This window comes from Sapajus apella, unplaced genomic scaffold (genome assembly GCF_009761245.1).
Source record: "Sapajus apella isolate SASKATOON/1434 unplaced genomic scaffold, GSC_monkey_1.0 scaffold42, whole genome shotgun sequence".
In the NCBI taxonomy this organism is placed as follows: Eukaryota; Metazoa; Chordata; class Mammalia; order Primates; family Cebidae; genus Sapajus; species Sapajus apella.
Window position 1 is genome coordinate 16,011,719 of NW_022436982.1, and position 23,285 is coordinate 16,035,003.

Genomic DNA, 23,285 nt, shown 5'->3' on the forward strand with positions numbered 1-23,285 from the left:
ATGGCAAATGAACGGCAGGAACAACAAACTTGCATGTTCAAGGGACAGCAACCAGGCCAGAATAGCTGAGGCAGTGCTAAGCAGGAGGAGCTAAGACATGCAATTAAAGAAAGATGAAGGGCCTTGCAGGCCATGGGGAGGACACTCAAAAGGATGGGTCATGTGCACTGGGCTTTAAAATATATATGTCCTCTCTAATTAGCACTGTACATTAGTATGGCATATTTGTTACAATCAATGAGTCAATATTGATACATTATTATGAACTAAAGCACACGGTTTATTCAGATTTGCTTCTTTCTTACCTAGTGGGCTTTTTTTTGATGGAGTCTTGCTCTGTCACCAGGCTGCAATGGTATGATCTTTGCTCACTGCAAATCTCCAACTCCCCAGTTCAAGCAATTCTCCTGCCTCAGCCTCCTGAGGAGCTGGTATTACAGGCATGCGCCACCACACTTAGCTAATTTTTGTATTTTTAGTAGAGATGGGGTTTCACCATGTTGGCCAGGATGGTCTCAATCTCCTGACCTTGTGATCTGTTCATCTTGGCCTCCCAAAGTACTGGGATTACAGGTGTGAGCCACTGCGCCTGACCTCCTAGTGGCCTTTTTTTCTGTTACAGGATCTCATGGTCAAGTATTTAGTTTTCATATCTCATTAGGCTCCTCTTGGTTTAACAGTTCCTCAAACTTTTCTTTGTTTTTGGTAACCCTGAAAGTTTTGAGGAGTACTGATCAGGTATATTATAGGATGACCCTCTATTTGGGGTTTTCTTGGTGTTTCTTTCTCATGATGAGACTACAGGTGGTGTTTGAGGAAGACCACAGAGGTGAAGTGGCATTTTCATCATATGATGTTAAGGGAACACACTATCAACACGATTTATCACTGTTGATGATGTGGACCTGGATCACCTGGCTGGGGTAGTGTGTGTGGGTTTCTCCACTGTAAAGTGATCTCCCATTGCACCCACTCTCCATCCTGTATGCTTCGATTCAAAATCTCTATGAGCATCTCACACTTAAAAAAGTAGGCCAGTATGCTAAGACAGAGTACATAGTTTGGAATTCCTCTGCACAGGAAATATGTGTCTTTTCTCCTATTGATTAATTTATCCCATCATTTACTTCCATCCGTATGAACTCATAGATGTCTGATATGTCAGGTTGTGATCCAATACTATGTTATTTAGTTTTCTGTTCAAATTTTTCTCTCTTTGGCCATTAGGAGGTCTTTGAGTTGGCTTCTGTGTCCCTTTGACATACTCCCATCAATATGTTCTCCAGGGTTTTTATTCTTTGGCACCCCTTCCTTTCTCACACTACAAAATGCTCCAGGCTCATCTTGCATGGTTCCTGTCCCAGTACTAGAATCAGCCATTTCTCCAAGGTGCCCTGGTTCTCCAATACTGGAGAATGGCATTGCAAACCAGAGCTGAGCACTAGGTGTGCTCATGATCTCTTTTATTTTTTCACATTGGATCTTATTTTCCTTTGTCTTCACCTGCTTATAAATAATGTCCAGGGTTTCACCTGTAAAAGATTATGTTACTTCTCTTATATCTAACATTCTCCTTTCACCCAATTTCCAACCCAAACTGCTTTTCTCCCACTGTTGAGCAAAGCAAGCTACAGAAAATAATACATAGACAGAAAATTGCTCTCCACAAGGCAATTCTATTGGTTGAAAAATTTGGCCAAAAAGCCTGCCACATTATGATGTTGAATCTCCCATAAAACTGAACTCAGTGGTTAGAACCAGATAATCTTGGTACCACTTGATATGCAACTAAGTAGCATGACAAATTCAAAACAAGTTCAGAGCTATTTTAACTTTATAAGTAGACAGAGACTGGAACAGATGAACTTAGGTGAATGCAGGGAGCAGAAAGCTAACTCATGCACTAGAAAAACAGCTACCATACTGAACTATGCAACACAATCTTCATCCTTGCCTTTTAAATGCTAGAGCATTACAGAAACATACTGTCAAGCATCTCTTAAATGCATTTTGTTACATAACAGAACTGGCTGTAGGCAGCAATCCTTGCCACAGTCTCAAATATGGAAATTACTTCCTAAATTATTTGCCCCAAATAATAAGTGGTCTTTGAGACGCTTTTTTCATACTTCCTTGAGAGTCACGTCATTGTTTGTCTCGGGTTTAACAAGTACAATTTTTAAAGTCAGCAAACTAATATTTTCAGATGGCAAAGGTAAATCCTCGATTTAAACTTTCTTTATCACCAGGACAGAGAAAAATCATTATTTTCTGTAGGGACATGATTTTCCATTTAACTATATATATGCTATAGTTTGTTTTTAACATTCTGATTTTTATCGTTAGAAATTCAGGACTCTACTATGAAGAACATACTTTTTAACTCAATTACTCTGTATGTCTGCAGTTGTGTTTACAATTTAAATTTTTTTGCTGCACTTAAAAAGTTTTGTTTTCTAACCTATGTACCCCGTTACAGGCAAAGTCAAAAAAGTCTCAGTGTCACCATTTTGCTTACTCCTCCTCCAATATCTGCAGCAATATTGTACTGCAATGACTTTTAGGCTCTCATGTTCTCACAAAATCCCAAAATAATACTATTTACTTGCAGATGAAGTCATCATAGGGAACTGTAAACTTTCAATACCTTGTACCAATTCTGTTAATCAGATAATTTCAATGAAAAGATAACTGCTTAAGTGAAATGGACTGAAAAAACTCAAAATAAATTTAAATGGTTCTAGATGATGAAATGATTATTAAAAAAAAAAAAAAAAACCCCAAAGCATACACTTAATATGTGAGAGAGCATACTTAAAGGCTTAGAATGTTTTAATGCAGTTTTACAACTTCAATTCTTACTATTACCAGCTTATGTAATGTGCAGCTTCAATCCGGGATCATTCTTATCACCATGCTAAAAATACAAATAATCCATTGTTTTGCAAAGATTTCATTGTCCATCTTGTCACAATTCTAATAATGGGTCCTGTGATGGTTAGTTTTACGTGTCAACCTGGCTAGGCAATGGTATCCAGTTACTCAATTAATCACAAACTAGGTATTGTTTGTGAAGGTATTTTGTAGATATGCTTAAAATCTACATTCAGCAACTTCAAGGAGATTATTGTCAATAATGTGGGGGGGGACCTCATCCAGTCAACTGAAAGGCCTCAAACGCAAGCGTTAATATTTTCCCTGAAGAAGAAGAAACTCAGCCTCAAGACTGTAGCATCAACTCCTGCCTGAGGGGCCTTCACAGAAACATGTACTATGACTTTCGTACTTGTCAGTTCCCAAGATCACAGGAGCCAACTCCTTAAAATAAATCTCTTAATATCCATCCATTCATAAATATACATGTACCCTTAGACATACACATACACACCTGTCCATCCTACTGGTTCTGTTTCTCTAGAAAATCTTGGCTGATACAGGTACCAAATACATTACCTTTAAGAGCCATCAAAGCTACACCATTTACTAGTATTAAACAAAACTCAAACATCAAAGACAAATTCATAAATTGAGATACATAGCTGATTTACCGCAGTTCTCAGTTCAGATCAATGTGGTTGAGACCAGAACCTTATCTTCATTTCCATTGATATTTAAATGTTGGCAGTGTAATGAAGAGTAATAAGGTCACTTATGTTTGCTTTTTTTCATTTTGAAGAATATTCTGCAGAACATAGGATTCTGGGTTGACAGTTTATTCTGTCAGCACTACAACCTTGCCTGACTTTGATGAGAAGTCTGCTTTGTCTCATCTTTGTTCTTTATATAATGCGTTTTCTCATCTGGTGCCTTTAAAATTTTTTTATCAGTGTGAATATGATATGTCTGACTGTGTGTGTGAGGTGGGTATTCATTCTGCTTATTGAGCGTCTTGGATTTGTTATCTGGTATGTGTCATTAGTTCTGGAAAATTTTGTACTATTATCTCTTCAAATATTTTTTGTATTGTACTATTTTTTACCATACTAGTCACTCTCTTCTCATTCTGGGAATCTAATTACATATACATTAGAACTTCTGGTATTGTACTAAAGCTATTAGGGGCTCATATTTTTGGGTTTTTTGTCACATCCTCGTTTCTCTTTGTGTTTCAGATTTCCCATAAATCTCTTCTGACCAATCTTCAAATATACTGATTACTTCTTCGACTGCATCAATTCTACCAATAAGGCATCAAAAGCATCTTCCATCTCTAAGTTTTTCATTTCTAGCATTTTCATGTTATTCTTTTTTGTAATTTCAACTTTTCTACTGAAATTTGTCATCTGTACATGCACATACATTACCTACTTTTCCCACTAGAATCTTTAATATATTGATCTTAGTTATTTAAATTTACCTGAGAGTTCTAACATCTGGATCATATCTGAGTCTGGTTCTACGGATTGCTTTGTTTCTTTTATGTGTGCCATTTTATCTGACTTTTTGTGCATCTCAGTAATTTTTGGTTAAAAGCCAGCCATCTCGTGCAGAACTGTAGAGACTGAGGTATATAGTATTTATGCCTGGAAATGAACATGTCTCTCATGTTGCTAGTCTTAAGTGTGGGGAGTTGATTTAATTTAGTCAAGAGTTGAGAGCTGAATTTAGGCTTCCTACCCTCTGCACATCACAGGTTTCATGTCTCTTTAGCATTACCTTGTTCTTCAGGTGGGGTGGTTTGCCACAGTGTTTTTCTCAGTATCTGCTTCACCCTCCGCTTTAGGTCTTCCCTTTGTGCCTGTACCTTAGGGAGGAGGGTCTCTGTCCATGTTCTCCCCACTCCCCTAGCAGTAAATTGTCAGTATTTGTTACTCTGAGCTTAGCAGACTGGTGTGTGTGTAGAGAAAGTATTCTTTTTTTTTTTTTTTTTTTCACATGAAAGTTTTTAGTTTATTAAGCTTCTCGTGAAAAATCCACAACGGCCATAGACAACATCATTGCAGCACCTTTACTCCTTCGGCTTTTTGCCAGCACCAACATTGGCCTTTGCAGTCCCCCTGACTTTCTTCATTCTGTTCTTGCGTTCCTTTCGTTGCTTTCTTGAGGTCTTTTTCTTCTCATACAGGCCATGTCTTGCAAGTCTGTGTTTGGGTTCATTTTTCTTTGCATAATCCAGGGAATCATAAATCATGCCAAAGCCAGTTGTCTTGCCACCACCAAAATGAGTTCTGAATCCAAATACAAAGATGACATCCGGTGTGGTCTTGTACATTTTGGCTAGTTTTTCCCGAATTTCTGTCTTAGGCACTGTTGCCTTCCCGGGGTGAAGGACATCAATGACCATTTGTTTCCTCTGAAGTAGTCGGTTGGTCATGAACTTTCTAGTGCGGATAGTTACTGTGTCGTTCATGATGGCGGCCTATCCTTACACAGCCGGGGATGAAAAAAGCTAGAGAAGTATTCTTTGTTCTGGTTCAACTTCAGTCTTAGGCAGGAGCTGTTTGCCTGGGTATAGGGGCTGGACATTCCAAGTGTGGGAGAATCTACCTCCTCCCACAGTGTCAGGAGATCTCTAGTAGTCCCAGTGGACGATACTTCTTTGACCCTCCTCCAAATGTACAGCAATTTTCCTGTTCCTTTGCCCTAGCTGAACTAGGTTTTCACCTGTCCCCTGAGCCTAGAGTGCTGCCCACCCCCAGGATTTTAAGGTTTTTGTTCCATAATAGAGATGGGATTAGGGAAGAAGGATCCAGAGGGCTTCATGCCTTCCTTGCAGTGGTTGCTGCTTACCTCCCTAACGGCCTGCCCCATAAGAATGGCATTCTTCCATCACTTGCCTTGCCCCTAGTCTTCTCCATGAGCACAAGGTGAGGTATGTGGAGAACTGCTTGCATGTGACTGAATTCTCCTTGCAGCTGCAGTTTCCATGCCTATATACATTCAGCTTTTAGGACTTAAAATGTAATCGAGTTTTTTTCTTACTAGCTTTTATGACATCAGCATCAGCATTTACCCCAGTTAAGTAAACGTCTTGTCCTATCTACTTGGAGACTCATACCCTTTCCTTAGGTTTCAGGCTAGTTAGTTGTTCCATGACTGAAATTCTCTGATGAGACCAATAAAAGTTGTCATTTTATATATTATCTGGATGTTTGACTATTGTAAGCATGGAGGCCACACTCTTATTAGCTTTCTTCACACCGGAAGAAGCCTGTTCATAGAAGGCTTCTTGTTTGTTTTTGGTTTCAATAAAAAAATTTATGGAGTTTAAAATATATAAATACACATACATCATGCTAACTTGCACACTAGAAGAATGTGAGGAAGTGCTCAGGATGCTAGTTAAAATGCTTCCTCTTAGAATTTATCCAAACTTAATGGGTTTTTCAAAGGAGAAACAGATCTTGTGTGCTACTTAAACCCATGTTTTCTTTTTTTTTTTTAATTTTGCTTAAAGTTCCAGGATAAATATGCAGAATGTGCAAGTTTGTTACACAGGAATACATGTGCCATGGTAGTTTGCTATACATACTGACCCATCCTCTAAGTTCCCTCCCCTCACCTCCTCCCCAATAGGCCCTCATGTGTGTTGTTCTCCTGTGTCCATGTGTTCCAATGTTCAACTCTAACTTATGAGTGATAACATGTTGTGTTTGCTTTTCTGTTCCTGTGCTAGTTTGCTGAGAATGATGGCCTCTGGCTTCATCCATGTCCCTGCAAATGACATAATCTCACTCCTTTTTAAAGCTGCATAGTATCCCATGGCATATATGTGCCACATTTTCTTTATCCAGTCTATCACTAATGAGCATTTGGGTTGGTTCCATTTGTGTTGACTTTGTTATTGTAAATGGTACTGTAATAAACATATCCGTGCATGTGTCTTTAGGGTAGAATGATATATATTCCTTTGGGTATATACCCAGTAACAAGATTGCTGGGTCAAATGGTAGTTGATCCTTGAGGAATCCTCATACTGTCTTCCACAGCGGTTGAAGTGATTTACATTCCCACCAACAGTGTAAAAGCGTTCCTATTTCTCCACAGCCTCGCGTCTATTGTTTCTTGATTTTTTAATAATCATCATTCTGACTGGCATAAGATGCTATGTAATTGTAGTTTTGATTTGCATTTCTGTAGTGATCAGTGATGCTGAACTTCTTAAAATATGTTTGTTGGCCACATAAATGTCTTCTTTGAGAAATGTGTCTTCATATCCTTTGCCAACTTTTTGATGGGGTTGTTTTTTTCTTATAAATTTGTTTAAGTTCCTTGTAAATTCTGGCTATTACACCTTTGTCAGATGGGTAGATTACAAAAATTTTCTCCCATTCCATAGGTTGCCTGTTCAATCTGATGATAGCTTCTTTTGTGGTGCAGAAGCTCTTTAGTTTAATTAGATCCCATTTGTCAATTTTGGCTTTTGTTGCCACTGCTTTTGGCATTTTTGTCATGAAGTCTTTGCCCGTGCCTATGTCCTGAATGGTATTGCCTAGGTTTCTTCCAGGGTTTTTATGGTTTTGCATTTTACATTTAAGTCTTTAACCCATCTTAAGTTAATTTTTGTATAAGGTGTAAGGAAGGGGTCCAGTTTCAGTTTTCCGCATATTAAGCTCATGTTTTAATTCAGAGTCAGCGCGCTCACTGGTGACATATGATCATGCTACAGGAAACCCTAACACAGATTTACAAATGTGCCTGTATTTTTGCAGGTAAATCAAAAGACAGAGGAAAATACAATGAGGACACAGAAAAAGAGAATACAAAAGACATTAATTGGTAATATTGTAAAGCACCACTCACTACTGTACAGGCTTCCAATCCCCATACTGATTAGACTTAAGTCTTCTGTTGTTGTTGTTGTTGTTGTTGTTGTTGTTGTTTTGCCACCTCCCTCTTCTCTTTAGTTCTATGCTTAAAGGTAATACATTTCCTAAAAGTTATTTCTAAGCTTCTTCCTATTTTTACCCATTTTAATATAGCTACTTTTTGATTCTTTAAAAGCTTCTAGAAGCATGGGTAGCTAAAAAATTTTGGTGTGAGTTGTGTAAAATAATCATTCATTCATTTAACACATAAGGGGAATGTTGTGGACTCCCAAATAAGCTTGCTTGAAGGCTATAAAATACTAAAATCTTCTCACTGATAGTATTTGAAAGCATCCACTCTAAAATGAGCCATCCCTTCATGATGTCAGAGTACAGTATCACCAGGAAAATTATTCAATCTACATAGTACGTAAAGTATGTCAAAGATTAGCCAAAACAAGATTATACAGTGAATGTAAACATGAGAATAGATTAAAAAGGAGAAAATAATGAACAGTCTTCCATGTTTGCTTACATGGGTACAGCTGTATCGTTTCAGAAAAAAGAAATGTTTTTAAAATCTTCACAGAGACCCAGTCAGAACATAAATGTGGGTTCCCTTGGGACAGAAGATCTTTCTCAACCTCTAAGTCCACAGGCGTGACCACAGGCAATGACGGAGAAAGACATTACCAAATGGTCCCATGAGGGGCAGGCTGTGATCTCCTCTGAGCAGACCTAGTACTTAAGTGTCTTCCATTAGTCTCTCCTGAGGGGAACCACGATGAAGGAATTTAAGGCCTATTTGGCACAGAGAGCAGACATCCTAATAAGAGGGCAGAAGGCAGAATTATGGAGAAGAGAAAAACAATATGAAAAGATAAAAAGGACAAAAAAAAAAAACCTAACTTTTAAGAGAAAGATGGGAAAGCAACATGGAGAAGCATCTGTTATGTCTCAGACCTTCTTAGCCACAAGCCTTTCATGAGTGAAGACAGTACCAGCATTCTTGTTTTAAGAGGACAAAACTGAGCTGAAAACTATATTGAGGCTATGTAGCAAAATGCCACTTTTGGGGATGCATGATTATGTACTAAGGAAAAATATGTAATAATATTAAATATTTGTGATATACTTTTTTTGTTTTTCGAGACAGTCTTACTCTGTCATCCAAGCTGGAATGCAGTGGCAGTCTCTGCTCACTGCAACCTCCACATCCCAGGTTCAAGCGATTCTCCTGCCTCACCATCCCAAGTAGCTGAGATTACAGGCGCTTGCCACAATGCCCGGCTAATTTTTGTGTGTATGCGATTTTTTTGTGTTTTGTTTGTTTGTTTGAGGCAGAGTTTTTCTCTTGGTACCCAGGCTAGAGTGCAATGGCACAATCTCGGCTCACGGCAACCTCCACCTCCCGGATTCAAGTGATTCTCCTGCCTCAGCCTCCCAAGTAGCTGCAATTACAGGCATGCGCCAACACACCTGGCTAATTTTGTATTTTTAGTAGAGACGGGGTTTCTCCACATTCGTCAGGCTGGTCTTGAACCCCTGACCTCAGGTGATCTGCCCGCCTCGGCCTCCCACAGTGCTGGGATGACAGGCGTGAGCCACTACGCCCAGCCAATTTTAGTATTTTTAGTAGAGATGGGTTTTCACCATGTTGGCCAGGCTGGTCTTGAACTCCTGATCTCAAATGATCCACCCACATCGGCCTCCCAAAGTGCTGCCATTACAGGCATGAGCCACTGTGTCCAGCCTGTGATATACTTTTTATAGTTTGGGCAAAAATAATTCTTTCCATTCTAGATGTGTAAATATTTTTATAGCAAAGTTGAGGAGAAGGAAAGAAAAAAGACAAAGGAATGGACACTAAAGACTAAGATCAAAAATTAAGATTGACAGCAGGGATTTATGTTTTTCAGATACTGAGCAGGGCAATTTTAAAACCAGAATGTATCTCTCTCTTCTTCTAGCCAAATCTTTTGCTTTCTCTCACTCTCCAGCCCCCTTTGGTTATGTACAATTTCTAAGAACTCCAGGAAAAGAGTCATCCGTGGAACAAACCCAATATGCAAGAAGGGCATTAACATTTTTATCTGTGTATCTGACAACAAATAACAGTACTAGACACAGCATGTCTGCATCCTGAAGGCACCTATTCTCACTCTACCCTTTCTTGCACAGCAAATAAATTTGAAGTTCTTGGGAAAAATAGCCTCTGTACAATTTAAAGAGTTATGTAAACAGTACAGTCTTTTCTGATAGATACTGATATTACACAATTGCCTGTAATATTCACATACAAAGGAATTTCTTTAGGTTTAAAGGCAGGCCCCCAATTATGCCTCAATTAAATTTGGTAATGTTAGTTATTAGTGCGTAGTACTATTTTATCTCAAGAAAGATGTTCAGAGCATTAGGTAAATGACTATCTTTTACTTTTCTATATACTTGATTTATTTAAAAAAAAAATCACCCCTTAGGTCCTGATTAAACACCTGTCAAATATTAAAAATCTGGTATGTGCTATAAGATATATAAATGTTTATTGCAGGCTGGGCGCGGTGGCTCATATCTGTAATCCCAGCACTTTGGGAGGCCGAGGCAGGCGGATCACAAGGTCAAGAGATCAAGGCCATCCTGGCCAACATGGTGAAACCCTGTCTCTACTAAACATACAAAAAATTAGCTGGGTATGGTGGCGCCTGCCTGTAGTCCCAGCTATTCAGGAGGCTGAGGCAGGAGAATCACTTGAACCTGGTAAGCGGAGGTTGCAGTGAGCCGAGATCACACAACGGCACTTCTGGCTGGCAACAGAGTGACGCTCCATCTCAAAAAAAAAAAAAAAAAAAAAGTTTATTGCACTGTCTCCTAAGCGTAAGAGAAAGATGAGCTCCCAATGTGGCCTACTAAGGAAGGATATAAGACATACAAAGTTTAACGCAAGTGAGATGACTAGCACAGAGAAATAACACAATGTACAAAAAAATGTTCAAAAAGTAGAGAAGTCAATTCAGTTCCAGTAAGGTACACTGTGCTGACAACGACAAACAATCACATTCCTCCCATCCCTGAATGCACACTCCTTGGCAATGTGACTTGGTGGCTCCTCCCATCCAGATGAAGTCTATTCCCCACCCCTTGAATCTGAACTGGTCTGGTGACTTACATTGGCCAAGAGAATGTTACTGAACTGCCACTGTACACTTTCTGGGCCTGGGTCTCTAAAGGCCTTGCAACCTTCACCCTCAGTCTCTTGCTGGTCTGAGATTGCCATGGAAAGAAACCCTGGCTGAGGATGAGAGGGAGGCAGAGCTGACAGCCAGCAACAAATTGCCAGAGATTCTAGACCTTCTACCTTCAGTTGGGCCACAAGATGAATGAAGACCCATGAGTGGCAAGGCAAAAAGAAGAAACATCCAGCTGAGCCCAACTCAATCATGAGTCCATGATTTTCCAACAAAATCATGAACAAATAAAATGTTTGTTGTTTTGGCCAGGTGTGGCAGCTCACACCTGTAATACCAGCATTTTGGGAGGCCAAGGCAGGCAGATTGTTTGAGGTCAGGAATTCAAGACAGCCTGGGCAATATGGTGAAACCTTGTCTCTACTAAAAATACAAAAATTAGTCAGGCATGGTGGCCTATACCTGCAGTCCCAGCTGCTAAGGAGGGTCAGGCAGGAGAATCACTTGAACACAAGAGGTAGAGGTTTCAGTGAGCCGAGATCACGCCATTGCACTCCAGCCTGGGCAACAGAGTGAGACTCCATCTTGAAAAAAAAAAAAAAATCATGCACACACACACACACACACACACACACACACAAAATATTTCTTGTTTTAAGATGCAGAGTTTTGGGGTGATCTGCTTTGTAGCAATGTATACCCAAGATAAATACAAAGAACATGCTACTAACTCTCATTGCCATTAAAAATAAAAGGCAGACATTTCTTGCCACAATTATGCAGTTAATTCTGCATAACTCCATAAAGAAGTGCACAGATCAATTCTCAATGATTTCAAGAGCCACACAGGGAAAGAGACACACAAAGAGAAATAAAACACACACCCTCCACTCAAGGAGCTTAAAGATGAATTCAATAAAGTGAACAAGGATTTACCACAGAGATATATACAGCATGCCCTATGGAGACCCTAGGGATGAGTCAACTGACATAATCTGGGATGGCAGCAGATGGGTGAGCAAAAGAAATCAAGGGAGGCATCCTAGAAAACCCAGAGCAATGTCTTGAAACCAAAAGAATTAAAAGATACACAGGGGAAAGAAAAAACAGCACAATCACAGGTAAGGATGCATGAATAATTACAGTGATTTCAGGGAACTAAAAGGAGTTCTGAATTGCTGTATTCTAAAGTGTGTTTGGGGAATGGCAAGACATCAAGATGGAGAAGCAGACAAGAGTGAGATCGTGGCAGGCTAGTAGGTCTAGCCAAAGAGCTTAGACTTTATGCTGCTGGTGATCAAGCATCATTCAAATGTTTAAAGGTGAGCAATGTGGTCAGAAATGTGTTTCTAAAAAAAAAAAATCATGGTTATAGTATAAAAGGTGGACTTGAGCAGGCAAAGATAAGGGACAGGGAGATGAGTCAAGGTCAAAGTGAAGGCCAGGTGTGGTGGCTCAAGCCTGTAATCCCAGCACTTTGGGAGGCAGGCAGATTGCTTGAGCCTGCGTTCAGGACCAGCCTGGGCAACATGATGAAAACACATCTCTACAAAAAAAAAATTAAAAATTAGTCAGGCATCATGGTGCATGCCTGTAGTCCCAGCTACTTGTATGGGAAGGCTGAAGTGGGAAGATTGCTTAAGCCCAGGAGGTCAAGGCTGCAGTGAGCCATAATCGCACCACTGCATTCCAGCTTGAGTGACAAAGTGAGATTGCCTAAAAAAAAGTTAAATAAATAAATAAATAAATAAAAGGTCAAGGTGAGAGACTATAAGAGTAGAAGAGAAGGAAGACTTACCGGGGAGGACCAGTGAGGCAGAATTGACAGACCATGGCAAATAGCCACATGTAAAGGTAACAGTGCAAGAAATCAAAGAGCCCAGTGATATTCCCAAATACAACCCAAGACGGGACAGAGCTGAGCAGGCAGAGTAGTCTTCTCTGGAGAAGCAGACAGATTAAGAGATTAATTCCTTTTAGACATTTTGAGGCGGACCTATGAATCAATGTCCGGCATGTGTTACAACATGAAAATCTAATTCTGAAACAGAACGAGGCTTGAGGTATCATTTGGAAGTCATACGTAGAAGTACAAGAGTTAAAACCACAAGTATGGATGAAATCACCCATGGAAAGCTTCCGAAATGAAAAGAAAGATATTTGTATCAGAGAGGTCTAGAAGTGAAAGTTATTTATAGGGTTTGATGAATATATAGAGTGTGTTACTCCGTATCTTTTATAAACTCAATCACTCCTTAGGTCCTCTGTTTTGGGTGGAGAGGGTGCATGGCTCCCAGAAAGAGGGGGAGAAACCATGGCTCTGAGCTCACTTGTCTCCTGAAAGATCACAGATCAGGATCCTCACATTAACTAAAGCTTGAAAACTAAATGCTTACTTAAGTCCAAATAATTTTCAAGATCTATGTGTATGCCAGAGATTATCTGGGTTCCTTTTCTAAGAGAATTCAGCCGTTCTATTCTCTAACCTGAGCAAAATGAGCTCAGGTCAAGGAGCTTGGAATTCAGCTGACTATAATGGTTGTTATACTCTCTGCTCAATCAATTATTTACATTTAGGGCACCTTAACATTAAGCAAGTGGTACATGGATCTGATACTGTGTGTTTGGTTGCTTGGAAACCAAGATTTCTAAAAATGTTCCTTCTCTGCTCCCAATTTTAACTATTGCCAAACCACACCACATACATATCCGTATGCACCATTTTAATTAAACACAAAATAAGCAAATTCAAAGTCAACATCTTAACAATCTTTAAACAATTGTATTTATCTCACATTACAGAGTAGATTCAGGTCAAAAGAAAACATCGAGTTCCAGAGGCCAGTTACCAACTTAGTTTCATGTAACACACTGGGCTCTGACATTCATCAGTGGGTAATTAATTTACTGGTATAGTTTCATTTGTCAAGGTATGAGTACAATCTTTGGCAAAGTAACACAATTATTATGAGATAAGATAAATACTTAAAGAAATACTGATTCAACCAAAGTCCTTATCTCAAGGAAATCAATTCTTTGGTTGTTGTCTCAAAGCAACCAAGATGTCATTATCAGTTATAAAGACATTATTAAGTTTCTGAAATTAAATTTCAGCTTTAATTCAGTTTTAACACAGTTAATTGTGTGTAGAACACAGGAACAATTCTGCAAAGGTTATTCAAAGGCTTCTGAAAGTCAGGGGCTTTTTTCTTTCTTGTTTTTTGCTTTTATAATTTCTCAAATTTTGGGGGTACATAGTAGGTGTATATATTTACGGTGTACATGAGATGTTTTTATACAGGCATGCAATGCATGAGAATCATATCATGGAAAATAGAATATCCATCCACTCAAGCATTTATCTTCTGTGATATAATCAATCTAATTATACTCTTTTGGTTATTTTTAAATGTGCAGTTAAATTATTATTGACCACACTCTCCTTGTTGTGCTATCGCCCCATGACCTTCCCTTCACTCTGCCACACATTACCCTTCCTAATCTCTAGTAACCTTTTGCTTCTTAAATATAGAATTTCAGAAAATACATTTAACTTTTCTTAAAAAAAAATTCCTCACTATGTAAAACAGAATCCATTTTACTATCTAGAAAATGTATTTGGAAGCAAAGAAATCTTATGAATAAATGAACGATTCAATAAATGAATGACTTAAAAGGTGAACTTTTCTATCTCCTTTCAGTACTAAGATTTAAAAGTCTGTTAGATACCAGCATCATATACCTTGTTTCTTTAGCAGTACAGACATAATGACACCTGTCCTACACAATCATTCAAATATAGCATCAATCATAACACCCAGCAATCTTCTCAGAGGCACTCCATAAGCCATTCTAATAAAGACTAGTAGTCCTCAAAATGTGGTCCCCAGGCCGGCAGCCTCAGCATCACCAGGTGCTGCAGAAATGCAAATAATCAGGCCCTACCCCACACCTACTGAATTAGAGCCTCTGGGGCTGAGGCCTAGCAATCTGTGTTTTAATAAGCCTTCCAGGTGATTGTTACCTTAAAATAATGGCACTTGCGTATACATCAGTGATTCTGTCACTAACGTTTGAGAATCACTGATGTACACGCAAGTGCCATTATTGTAAGTAGATAAGAAAAAATAAGAGGAATAAAAATTTCATAATTTTAGTTTCTTAAAAAGAATAATTGAGAAATTCAGAAAAGGTGCGAGCAAATGCGACATACTAAAATGGCAATTTGCCAACCAAGTTGGACTAAAGATAGTCATGAGCCGAAGTTGGGAAAGCAATGAAAATGCTACTTTGTCCATCTGCAATCCTATAAGCAGGATAAATAAGAAAAAAAGATATCATTGGCATAATACAACCATTTTGTCTAAAGGCTTGGAAAATGCTTGACAAGAAAAGCTCTTAGGGGTTATTGGCCCCACCAGATATTAAAACATACTGAAAAGCCCCTATAATTAAAACACTTTATAGTTTGTTATGTAACTAAACATGCCATTATCATGATACAGGAGACAGAAAAAAACTATTCAGGCAGATAGTGAGGGCAAAGCATCCTTGGCATAACTTCCCTTCTAACAAAAAGCAGCCCAAGAAATCACTCACTTTCTAACAGAGAGTAGCCTGGAAGATCAAGCTGGGGGATGCCAGCAGCTGCATGGCTAGAAAGGACTACCACCTGGAGCCAGGTATGTCTACCATGGAGGTTCCACCTCCCCTTTTTTAGCACATGAACAGTAAGAAATACATAAGCAACATGGAGTAGCTCAGGCTGAGGATCTGTCTGTATAATAAAAGACTGGAGTAGGGGCTTCCAGAGATTTGCACCCTATGCAGATGACACACCTGGTCCTAACTGGTTTTTCCCCTGCTATGTTCAGATACCACCTCCCCACTAGCTTGTCTGTAAAAATTCCTGCATTTCATCACAGGATGCCAACCCTTTTTCTGGGACCCCTCTCTGTAGCAGAGAGCTGTTCTTTTTCCTTCTCCTATTAAATTTCTGCTCTAAACTTCACCCTTGGTGTGTCCACTTCCTTGATTTCCTTGGCTATGAGACAAAGAACTCTAAATGACACCCCAGAAAACAAGGCCACTTCAATACAATCACCCTCATAAGCATTTATCTCAGAGGAATGTGGAAGACTTATGTTCACATAAAAACCTGTATATGAATGATCACTAGCAACTTTATTCATGAGTACAAACCCAGAACCAACCCTGGTGTCCTTCAAAAACTAAATGATTATACAAATTGGTGCATCCATACCATACACTACTACTCAATAATAAATATGCAACAATTTGAGTACATCTCCAAGAAACTGCACTGAGTAAAGATTTTGTAAACCAACCCCTAAAAGTTATAAACTGTATAATTCTGCTTTTGTAATGCCATTAAAATGACAAAATTATATCAATGGAGAATGGGTTAGTGGTTGCCAGGGACTAGGGTGGATGAAAGAGGAAATGGGAATGGTAATAAAAGGGCAACATGAGTGATCCTTACAGTAATGAAACTGCTCTATATTTTGACTGTGGTGGTGAATACTTGAACCTATATATGTGACCGAATAGCACAGAAGTAAATACACACATATATAAATAAATTGAGTTCAACTAAACTGCAAAAAATCTGTAGACTGTTATCAATGTCAATATCCTGGTTTTGATACTGTAGTAGAGTTTTTCAATGTGTCATCACTGGGGAAAACTGGAAAAGGTTACAGAAAATCTCTGAGTTATTTCTTACAACTGTGTATGAATCTAAACTAGCACAAAATAAAAATTTTAATTAAAAATCATGGTATTAAATAAACAGAGAGAGAAACAGACTTGAAAGTCCAAAAATGGATGAATATACATATGCAAATTTAGTATACACTACAGGTGGCACCTGAAATCACTGAGCGAAATTTACTTTTAATAAATGATTCTGGCCAGGCATGGTGATTCACCCCTGTAATCCCCGTACTTTGGGATGCCAAGGCAGGGGTACTGCTTGAACTCAGGAGTTTGAGGCTAGCATAGACAACATAGCAGAATCTCGTCTCTTAAACATTTTTAAAACTACCTGGGCATGGTGGCACGCACCTGTAGTCCTGGATCCTCGGGAGGCTGAGGCAGGAGCATAGCTGGAGTCCAGGACTTTGAGGTTGCAGTGAACTATGATTATGCCACTGCACTACAGCCTGAGTGACAAAATGAGACCCTCTCTCTAAAGTAATAAAATCAAATAAATGGTTCTGAGACAAAAAAACAGGCATTTTGAAAACAACATAATTACTAAGAGAAAACAAGGCTGAAGTCCTCCATAACTTAAGTACAGAAGAAAACTTTCTTTGACTCAAAATTAAGATAAGCAAAATGTTGATAAATTCCACTACACAAAAATTCAAACTTGAGCATGGCCAAAAAAAATCATAAGCAAATTCAAAAGACAAACAGTAAATCCATAAATTTATGGGTAAATGATTGTTGATAGACAAGGATACCAACAATATTCAGTGGAGAAAGAACAGTCGTTTCAAAAACTGGTGATAGGATACTGGTTATCCACATAAAAAAAGAATGAAGCTAGACACCTACCATCTACTTTATACAAAATTAACTTATAGTAAATTTAAAACTTAAGTAAGAGCTAAAACTATAAAGGTCTTAGAAGAAACATAGTCATTAGTCTTTGTAAACTTGAATTAAGCAGTGGTTTCTTAGATATGAAGCAAAGCAAAAACAAAAACCCTGGAAAGTTGGACCTCATGAAAACTTTGTGTTTCAAAGATCATCATCAAGTACACGAAAAAACAACCCACAGAATGGGAGAAAATATTTGCAGCTCATTTATCTGGCAAGAGACTAGTATTCAGAATATATAAACTCAACAATAAAAAGAACTCAGTATTTAAAATGGGCGAAGGATCTAAAGAAGACAGTTCTCTAAAGAAAACATACGAATGACCGATATGCACATGAAGAGATGCTTAACATCCTTACTCTTAAGAGAAACACAAATGAAATCACAATAAGACACCACTGCACACCCAGTAAGATGGTTATAGTCAAAAGGACAATACAATGGCAAGTGTTGACAGGGATGTAGAGAAATGGAAACTCTCAGGCACTGCTAAAATTTTAAAATGATACAACTGCTTTGGAAAACAGTCTGGCAGTGCCTCAAGAGTCTAAACATAAATTTACCATATGACTTGACAGTTCCACCCCAAGGCATATACAAAAGAAATGAAAATTTTGTCCCCACAAAAACGTGCACACAAGGGTTCATGGTTAAGCATTATCCTTAACAGCCAAAAAGTGGAAACATTCTAAGTGTTTATCAATTGATCAAAATGTTGTATATCCATATAATACAATATTATTCTGCCATAAAAACAAATGTTGTACTAATGCATCTATAACATATATGGATCTTGAAAACATTATGCTAAGAGAAAGAAGCCAGGCATTAAAAAAAAAAAAAAAACCAGTAAATATATCCAGAGAGACAGAAAGTATGGTGATTGTCCGGGGATTTGTGGATTGAGGAGAGTAGGTGCCAATGGGTATGGGGTTTCTTTTTAGAAGATGAAAATGTTCTAGAATTAGATGGTGTTGATGCTGTACAACCTTGTGAACATGCTAAATACCACTGAACTGTACATGTTTAAAGGATTATTGTTATGGTATGTTAATTACATCATATTCAAAAATAACAAATGACAAGCTAGAAAAAAAAAATTTGCTGCAACATGTATCACAGTTAAAAAGCCAGTAGCACTAATAATATACCAAGAATGTTTACATGAGAAAATAAGTCAAAAACACCATTTAAAAAACAGCTAAAAGACACAGACAATTCACAAAAAAAAGACCTAAAAATTGTATTTATCATGTGGAAACTCTTCAACTTAACAAATAATAAAAGCAAATAAAAACTATGCTACAATACCATTTCTCATGTTTCAGCTAAGCAAAAAATTAAAACTTCTGACAACACATTCTGTTGATAAGGCTGTGAAGAAATAAGTCCTCTCATAACCTGGCTTGTGCAAATTAAAATTGGTACAGCCTTTATGGAGGGGAATTTGACAATATCTAACAAAAGTTCTTACATTTACCTTTTGACTTAGCAATACTACTTCCAAGAATTTAACCAAAATATTCACCTCCAACATTATAAACATATATATGCACTAGGTTATCCACTACAGTGTTTCTGACAGCAAACTACTGGAAACAACTGAAATGTTAACATTTAGAAAACTGGGTGAATAGGCTGTTAGAATGAATAAGAATGATCTCTATAAACTGATTTAAAAAAGCAAACCACACACACACACACACACACACACACACACACAAACACACACACAATGTTACCTTTATGTATGACAGAGTGGGAAAGAAAACACATGAATCTGCTTGTTTTTGCAAAAGAAATACAAGAAGGATAAACCAAAAACTAATGACACTAGTTACCTACAAGTAACAGGAACTAGGGTGGAAGCTGCATAAACAGAGCAGAGAAACTGAAAGAATTAGAGTCATAATGTTTCTGGGGACATCTTTCAGTTCTGAAACCATACTGTTTCATATATCCAAATAAAATCAAAAAGCATGGGTGAAAGAATGCTAAATGGAATACAACAGAAACATATGAACCTTACTGTATTTCAAATAAAGAACACAGAAACATAGAAGAGAGGAAAAAATGAACTAACCCAGGTAACTTCTAAATGCAGTGCTTTGACTACATACCCTCAGTCTAAAGACACAAAGAACCATATATGCAAACGCTGAACTCAAGCCATTAGGTTACTTTTTCAGGGTGCTATAAGAATAGAAATTTTAAATATACTTTTTTTGTTAGAATTTGAGAAAATAAGTAGGTAAATTAATAATAAAAAAAAAGCCTTGTTTCTTAGGTGGTGGAGTTACAAATATGGAAAGGAAGAATGCTGCAATGAACCCTGTGGTGCTAGACTGAAACTGAAGGTATCAGTATGAAGTCATGGTTTTTCATGTTTAGACGGACAAGTAAACTGATGGATAGATGAACAGAGAGATAAATATTTATTTCTGTGTGTGTATTTCTTCCCCTTGCTTTGAAAGCCAAGAAGATCTAAAAGTTATGACATCCTGGTAGCAATAAGCACAGCTAGCAGCAAGACCTAAACACCACTCTCTACTAAAAAGAATCAGGGGTCTTAGAGTACTGGCTGATTCCAAGGATGCAGCAGAAAAAGTACAAGATGATGTACAACGTAAAGAATGATGATGACATTGTTCTCTAAGCTGAAGGGGTTCCTACTGGCCAGATTTGTAACAATTTGAGCATCAGTAAATGTTGACAGCAATAATTTACAACATTGCATAAGAATCTAAGAGAACATAATAAATGTCAATGAATAAATAAGCAAACAAATACCTGATTAGTATTATGAAGAAAGAGCAGACAAATCTGTTAAGATACATTCCACAAAATAATTTGCCTGTACTCATCAAAAACATCAAGGTCATGAAAGAAAAAAGTAAGGATGAAGAATGATTCAAGGTTAAAAGAAACTTAAGACACAATAATTAAACACAATGCATATAGATGTATCCTAGACCCAGTGGAGGAAAGAAATGCTATAAAAGTTATTACTGGGACAACTGATAAAACTTAAGTTCAGACGGTGGACAGGGTATTAAAAGTTTTTTTTATCGTTGTACTACGGATATGTAAGAAAATGTCCTTATTCTTGGGAGACACGCATTGAAACAGTTAAGGGTTAGTTTACAATAACTCTTAAATGGTTCAGAGAAAAACAGCTTGTGTACAAAGGAGAAATAACTAATGATAAAGTCAATGAAGCAAACAGATGAACACTGGTGAATCAGGGTAAAGAGTATACATGGAAGTATTTTATGCCACTCATGGAACTTTTATGTAAGTTTGATATCATTTTGAAATTAAAAGTTACTTTAAAAGTATCAATTTCTTTAAAATATAATCAAAGCAAATAAATATTTTTTTTCAAACAAAGCAACTCTTCTTAAACATTCCCTTGTGGTTTGAATAAATCTCCCCCTAAAATGTCACTGTCTTCTAAAACAGTTGAGTGAACTAAAAAGGGAAAAAAGCAGGGTGAGGAAAGAAAGATTATACATGCAAGTGCTTGAAAAATATTCCCTGACTCCCTCCAAAATGTATTTCTGAATATTCTATACAATTACATATTTCTACATTATAAAATATTTCTATATATTTCTATGTATTATAGAAATACATAGTCACATAGAAAATTCAGAAGTACATTTTGTAGAGCCAATCACTTTTTTTGTCAAATAAATTTTTCATAAGTTTGATATTAATTTTTTAATATGTAATGTATTTAAATAAAAAACTTTGCCTTTTTCAGAGTTCTTCACTGTCTGACAACCATGTGAGCTCAAGATCATTATAGTTCTCATTTTTAAAGTGCAAAAAACTAAAGCAAAGAGATATAAAGTTGTGAATGCATCTCCGAGTGAGAAATGCAAAGCAACCTACGAACTGAACATTCCAGAAGCCTGATCCAATGTCCACATTACAATCACCTTGATTTGATTTTGTTTCATATCAACACGTTTCTGGATACTGTGTATGTGGTAAGACAAATAATAAAAGGAAGCCTGCTTTGCTAACATCTATTCATGGGAATTTATTTTACCCAAATGAAATTAGAAAAATAATTTCCATGTTTTAATTAGAGATTTAAGCCTCACAGCATTTCAACTATTCCTTTAGTAGCTAGCAACTTCATTTAGGCATACTGAATTAATGCTTTGAGGTTGGATACTGTAAAGCTAAAACTGAAAACTATTTCCGCAGGATATGTATTTTTTAAAAGTATAACTACTATCACCACCACATTTTTATGTTTCAGTATTCTTCTCCCTTGGCATTATTTTATGTAAAACTGCCACTGGTGGTGACAGTAACCAAGAAATGGAGACTAGAGAAGTGTCTCCCTCCACAACAAAGAGAAGTGTCTCTCTCCGTAACAAAAAAAGAAAAAGGAACAAAAAGTTGACGAATGAAGTGACAAGTCTTTAATTCATGTGATTCCAATAGGTACTTTTCAGTTTCATCTGAAAAGAGGTTTATTTTTGCTTTTTTCCTGCGGCTTATTTCAGTTTCTAAGTCAAGTTCAACAACTGGCAGCAGCTTCACTTTAATTACAGATCTGTTAACAATAAATCTGCAGTGCTGAGGCATGGATTAAATTATCCCACAGTAAATTTATATCAGCCTTAACATCTCTATGAGGGATCATTCTCCAGAACCATTAATAATAATGCAATTAGCAAGTAGCTATGAAACAGATTAGAGTCATAGAACAACAACAAATCCATATTTCAGAACACTGAGTGGTCACGTTTTTTGATATGATAATAAATTCCTAGTTGTTTGATTTACAAAATTACTAAAACCCAGATACATCTTTTGTAAAATTAATCAGGGCATATGTGTTAAAACTTCAGTCTAATAGAACGCATATTGGCCAAACCAGTAGAGGGAAAATAATAAAAAAAAATTTTAATGTTAATAAATAGAAGGAAATCAGATAAAAAGGAAAGCATTAATAAACAGTATAAAAAAATCTAATACCAAAAAAAAAAAAACTGAAGGATACAAATCCCAACATAATAATCATCACAGTCAATGTAACTGTTTTATACTAAAATCAACAACTAAAAGATGAATTCTCAGCTGGGGTGTTTTTCCAGCCATATGTTATTTAAAAGAGACACATTTATTTAAAAGAACTTGATGGCTTTACTCTAGAAAATGAAGAACAGAGAAATAAAATGTGACTTTTCAAGAATGACTGCTTTGTTAAGACCCAAAGCCTGAAGATATTTTTTGTCACTTAACATCTTCCTTCTCTACCAGAATATATCTTCCCCACAGGTTTATTTTAAAAGGATGTGGTTGGCGGGTCTGGCTCACGCCTGTAATCCCAGCACTTTGGGAGGCTGAGGCAGGTGGGTCATGAGGTCAGGAGTTCAAGACCAGCCTCGCCAACAAGGTGAAACCCCGTCTCTACTAAAAATACAAAAAATTAGCTGGGTATGGTGGTGCCTGCCTGTAGTTCCAGCTACTCAGGAGACTGAGGCAGGAGAATCACTTGAACCCAGGAGGTGGAGGTTGCTGTGAGCAAAGATCATGCTACTGCATTGCAGCCTGGGTAACAAGAGCAAAACTCTGTCTCAAAAAAAAAAAAAAAAAAAAAAAAAAGGACTTGACCAAAAAACAGAAAGTACAGGTTTTTACATGTGCTACTGTGAAATGTGAAAACAAGTTAATTCTGCATGCTAACATGCCAAAAGGGAC

The 23,285-nt window shown here is 37.4% G+C and overlaps 2 protein-coding genes across 3 annotated transcripts in view; both read right to left on the reverse strand.

Moving 5' to 3' along the window:
* The window catches only part of SH3GL2 (SH3 domain containing GRB2 like 2, endophilin A1), a 214,127-nt gene that overhangs the window by 106,960 nt on the left and 83,882 nt on the right, over positions 1-23,285 (reverse strand). The window lies entirely within an intron of this gene.
* LOC116566124 (40S ribosomal protein S24) lies at positions 4,879-5,393 on the reverse strand. The gene has a single exon (XM_032300113.1). It carries the CDS (start codon positions 5,348-5,350, stop codon positions 4,949-4,951), a length of 402 nt encoding a protein of 133 aa, XP_032156004.1. The 5' UTR covers positions 5,351-5,393; the 3' UTR covers positions 4,879-4,948.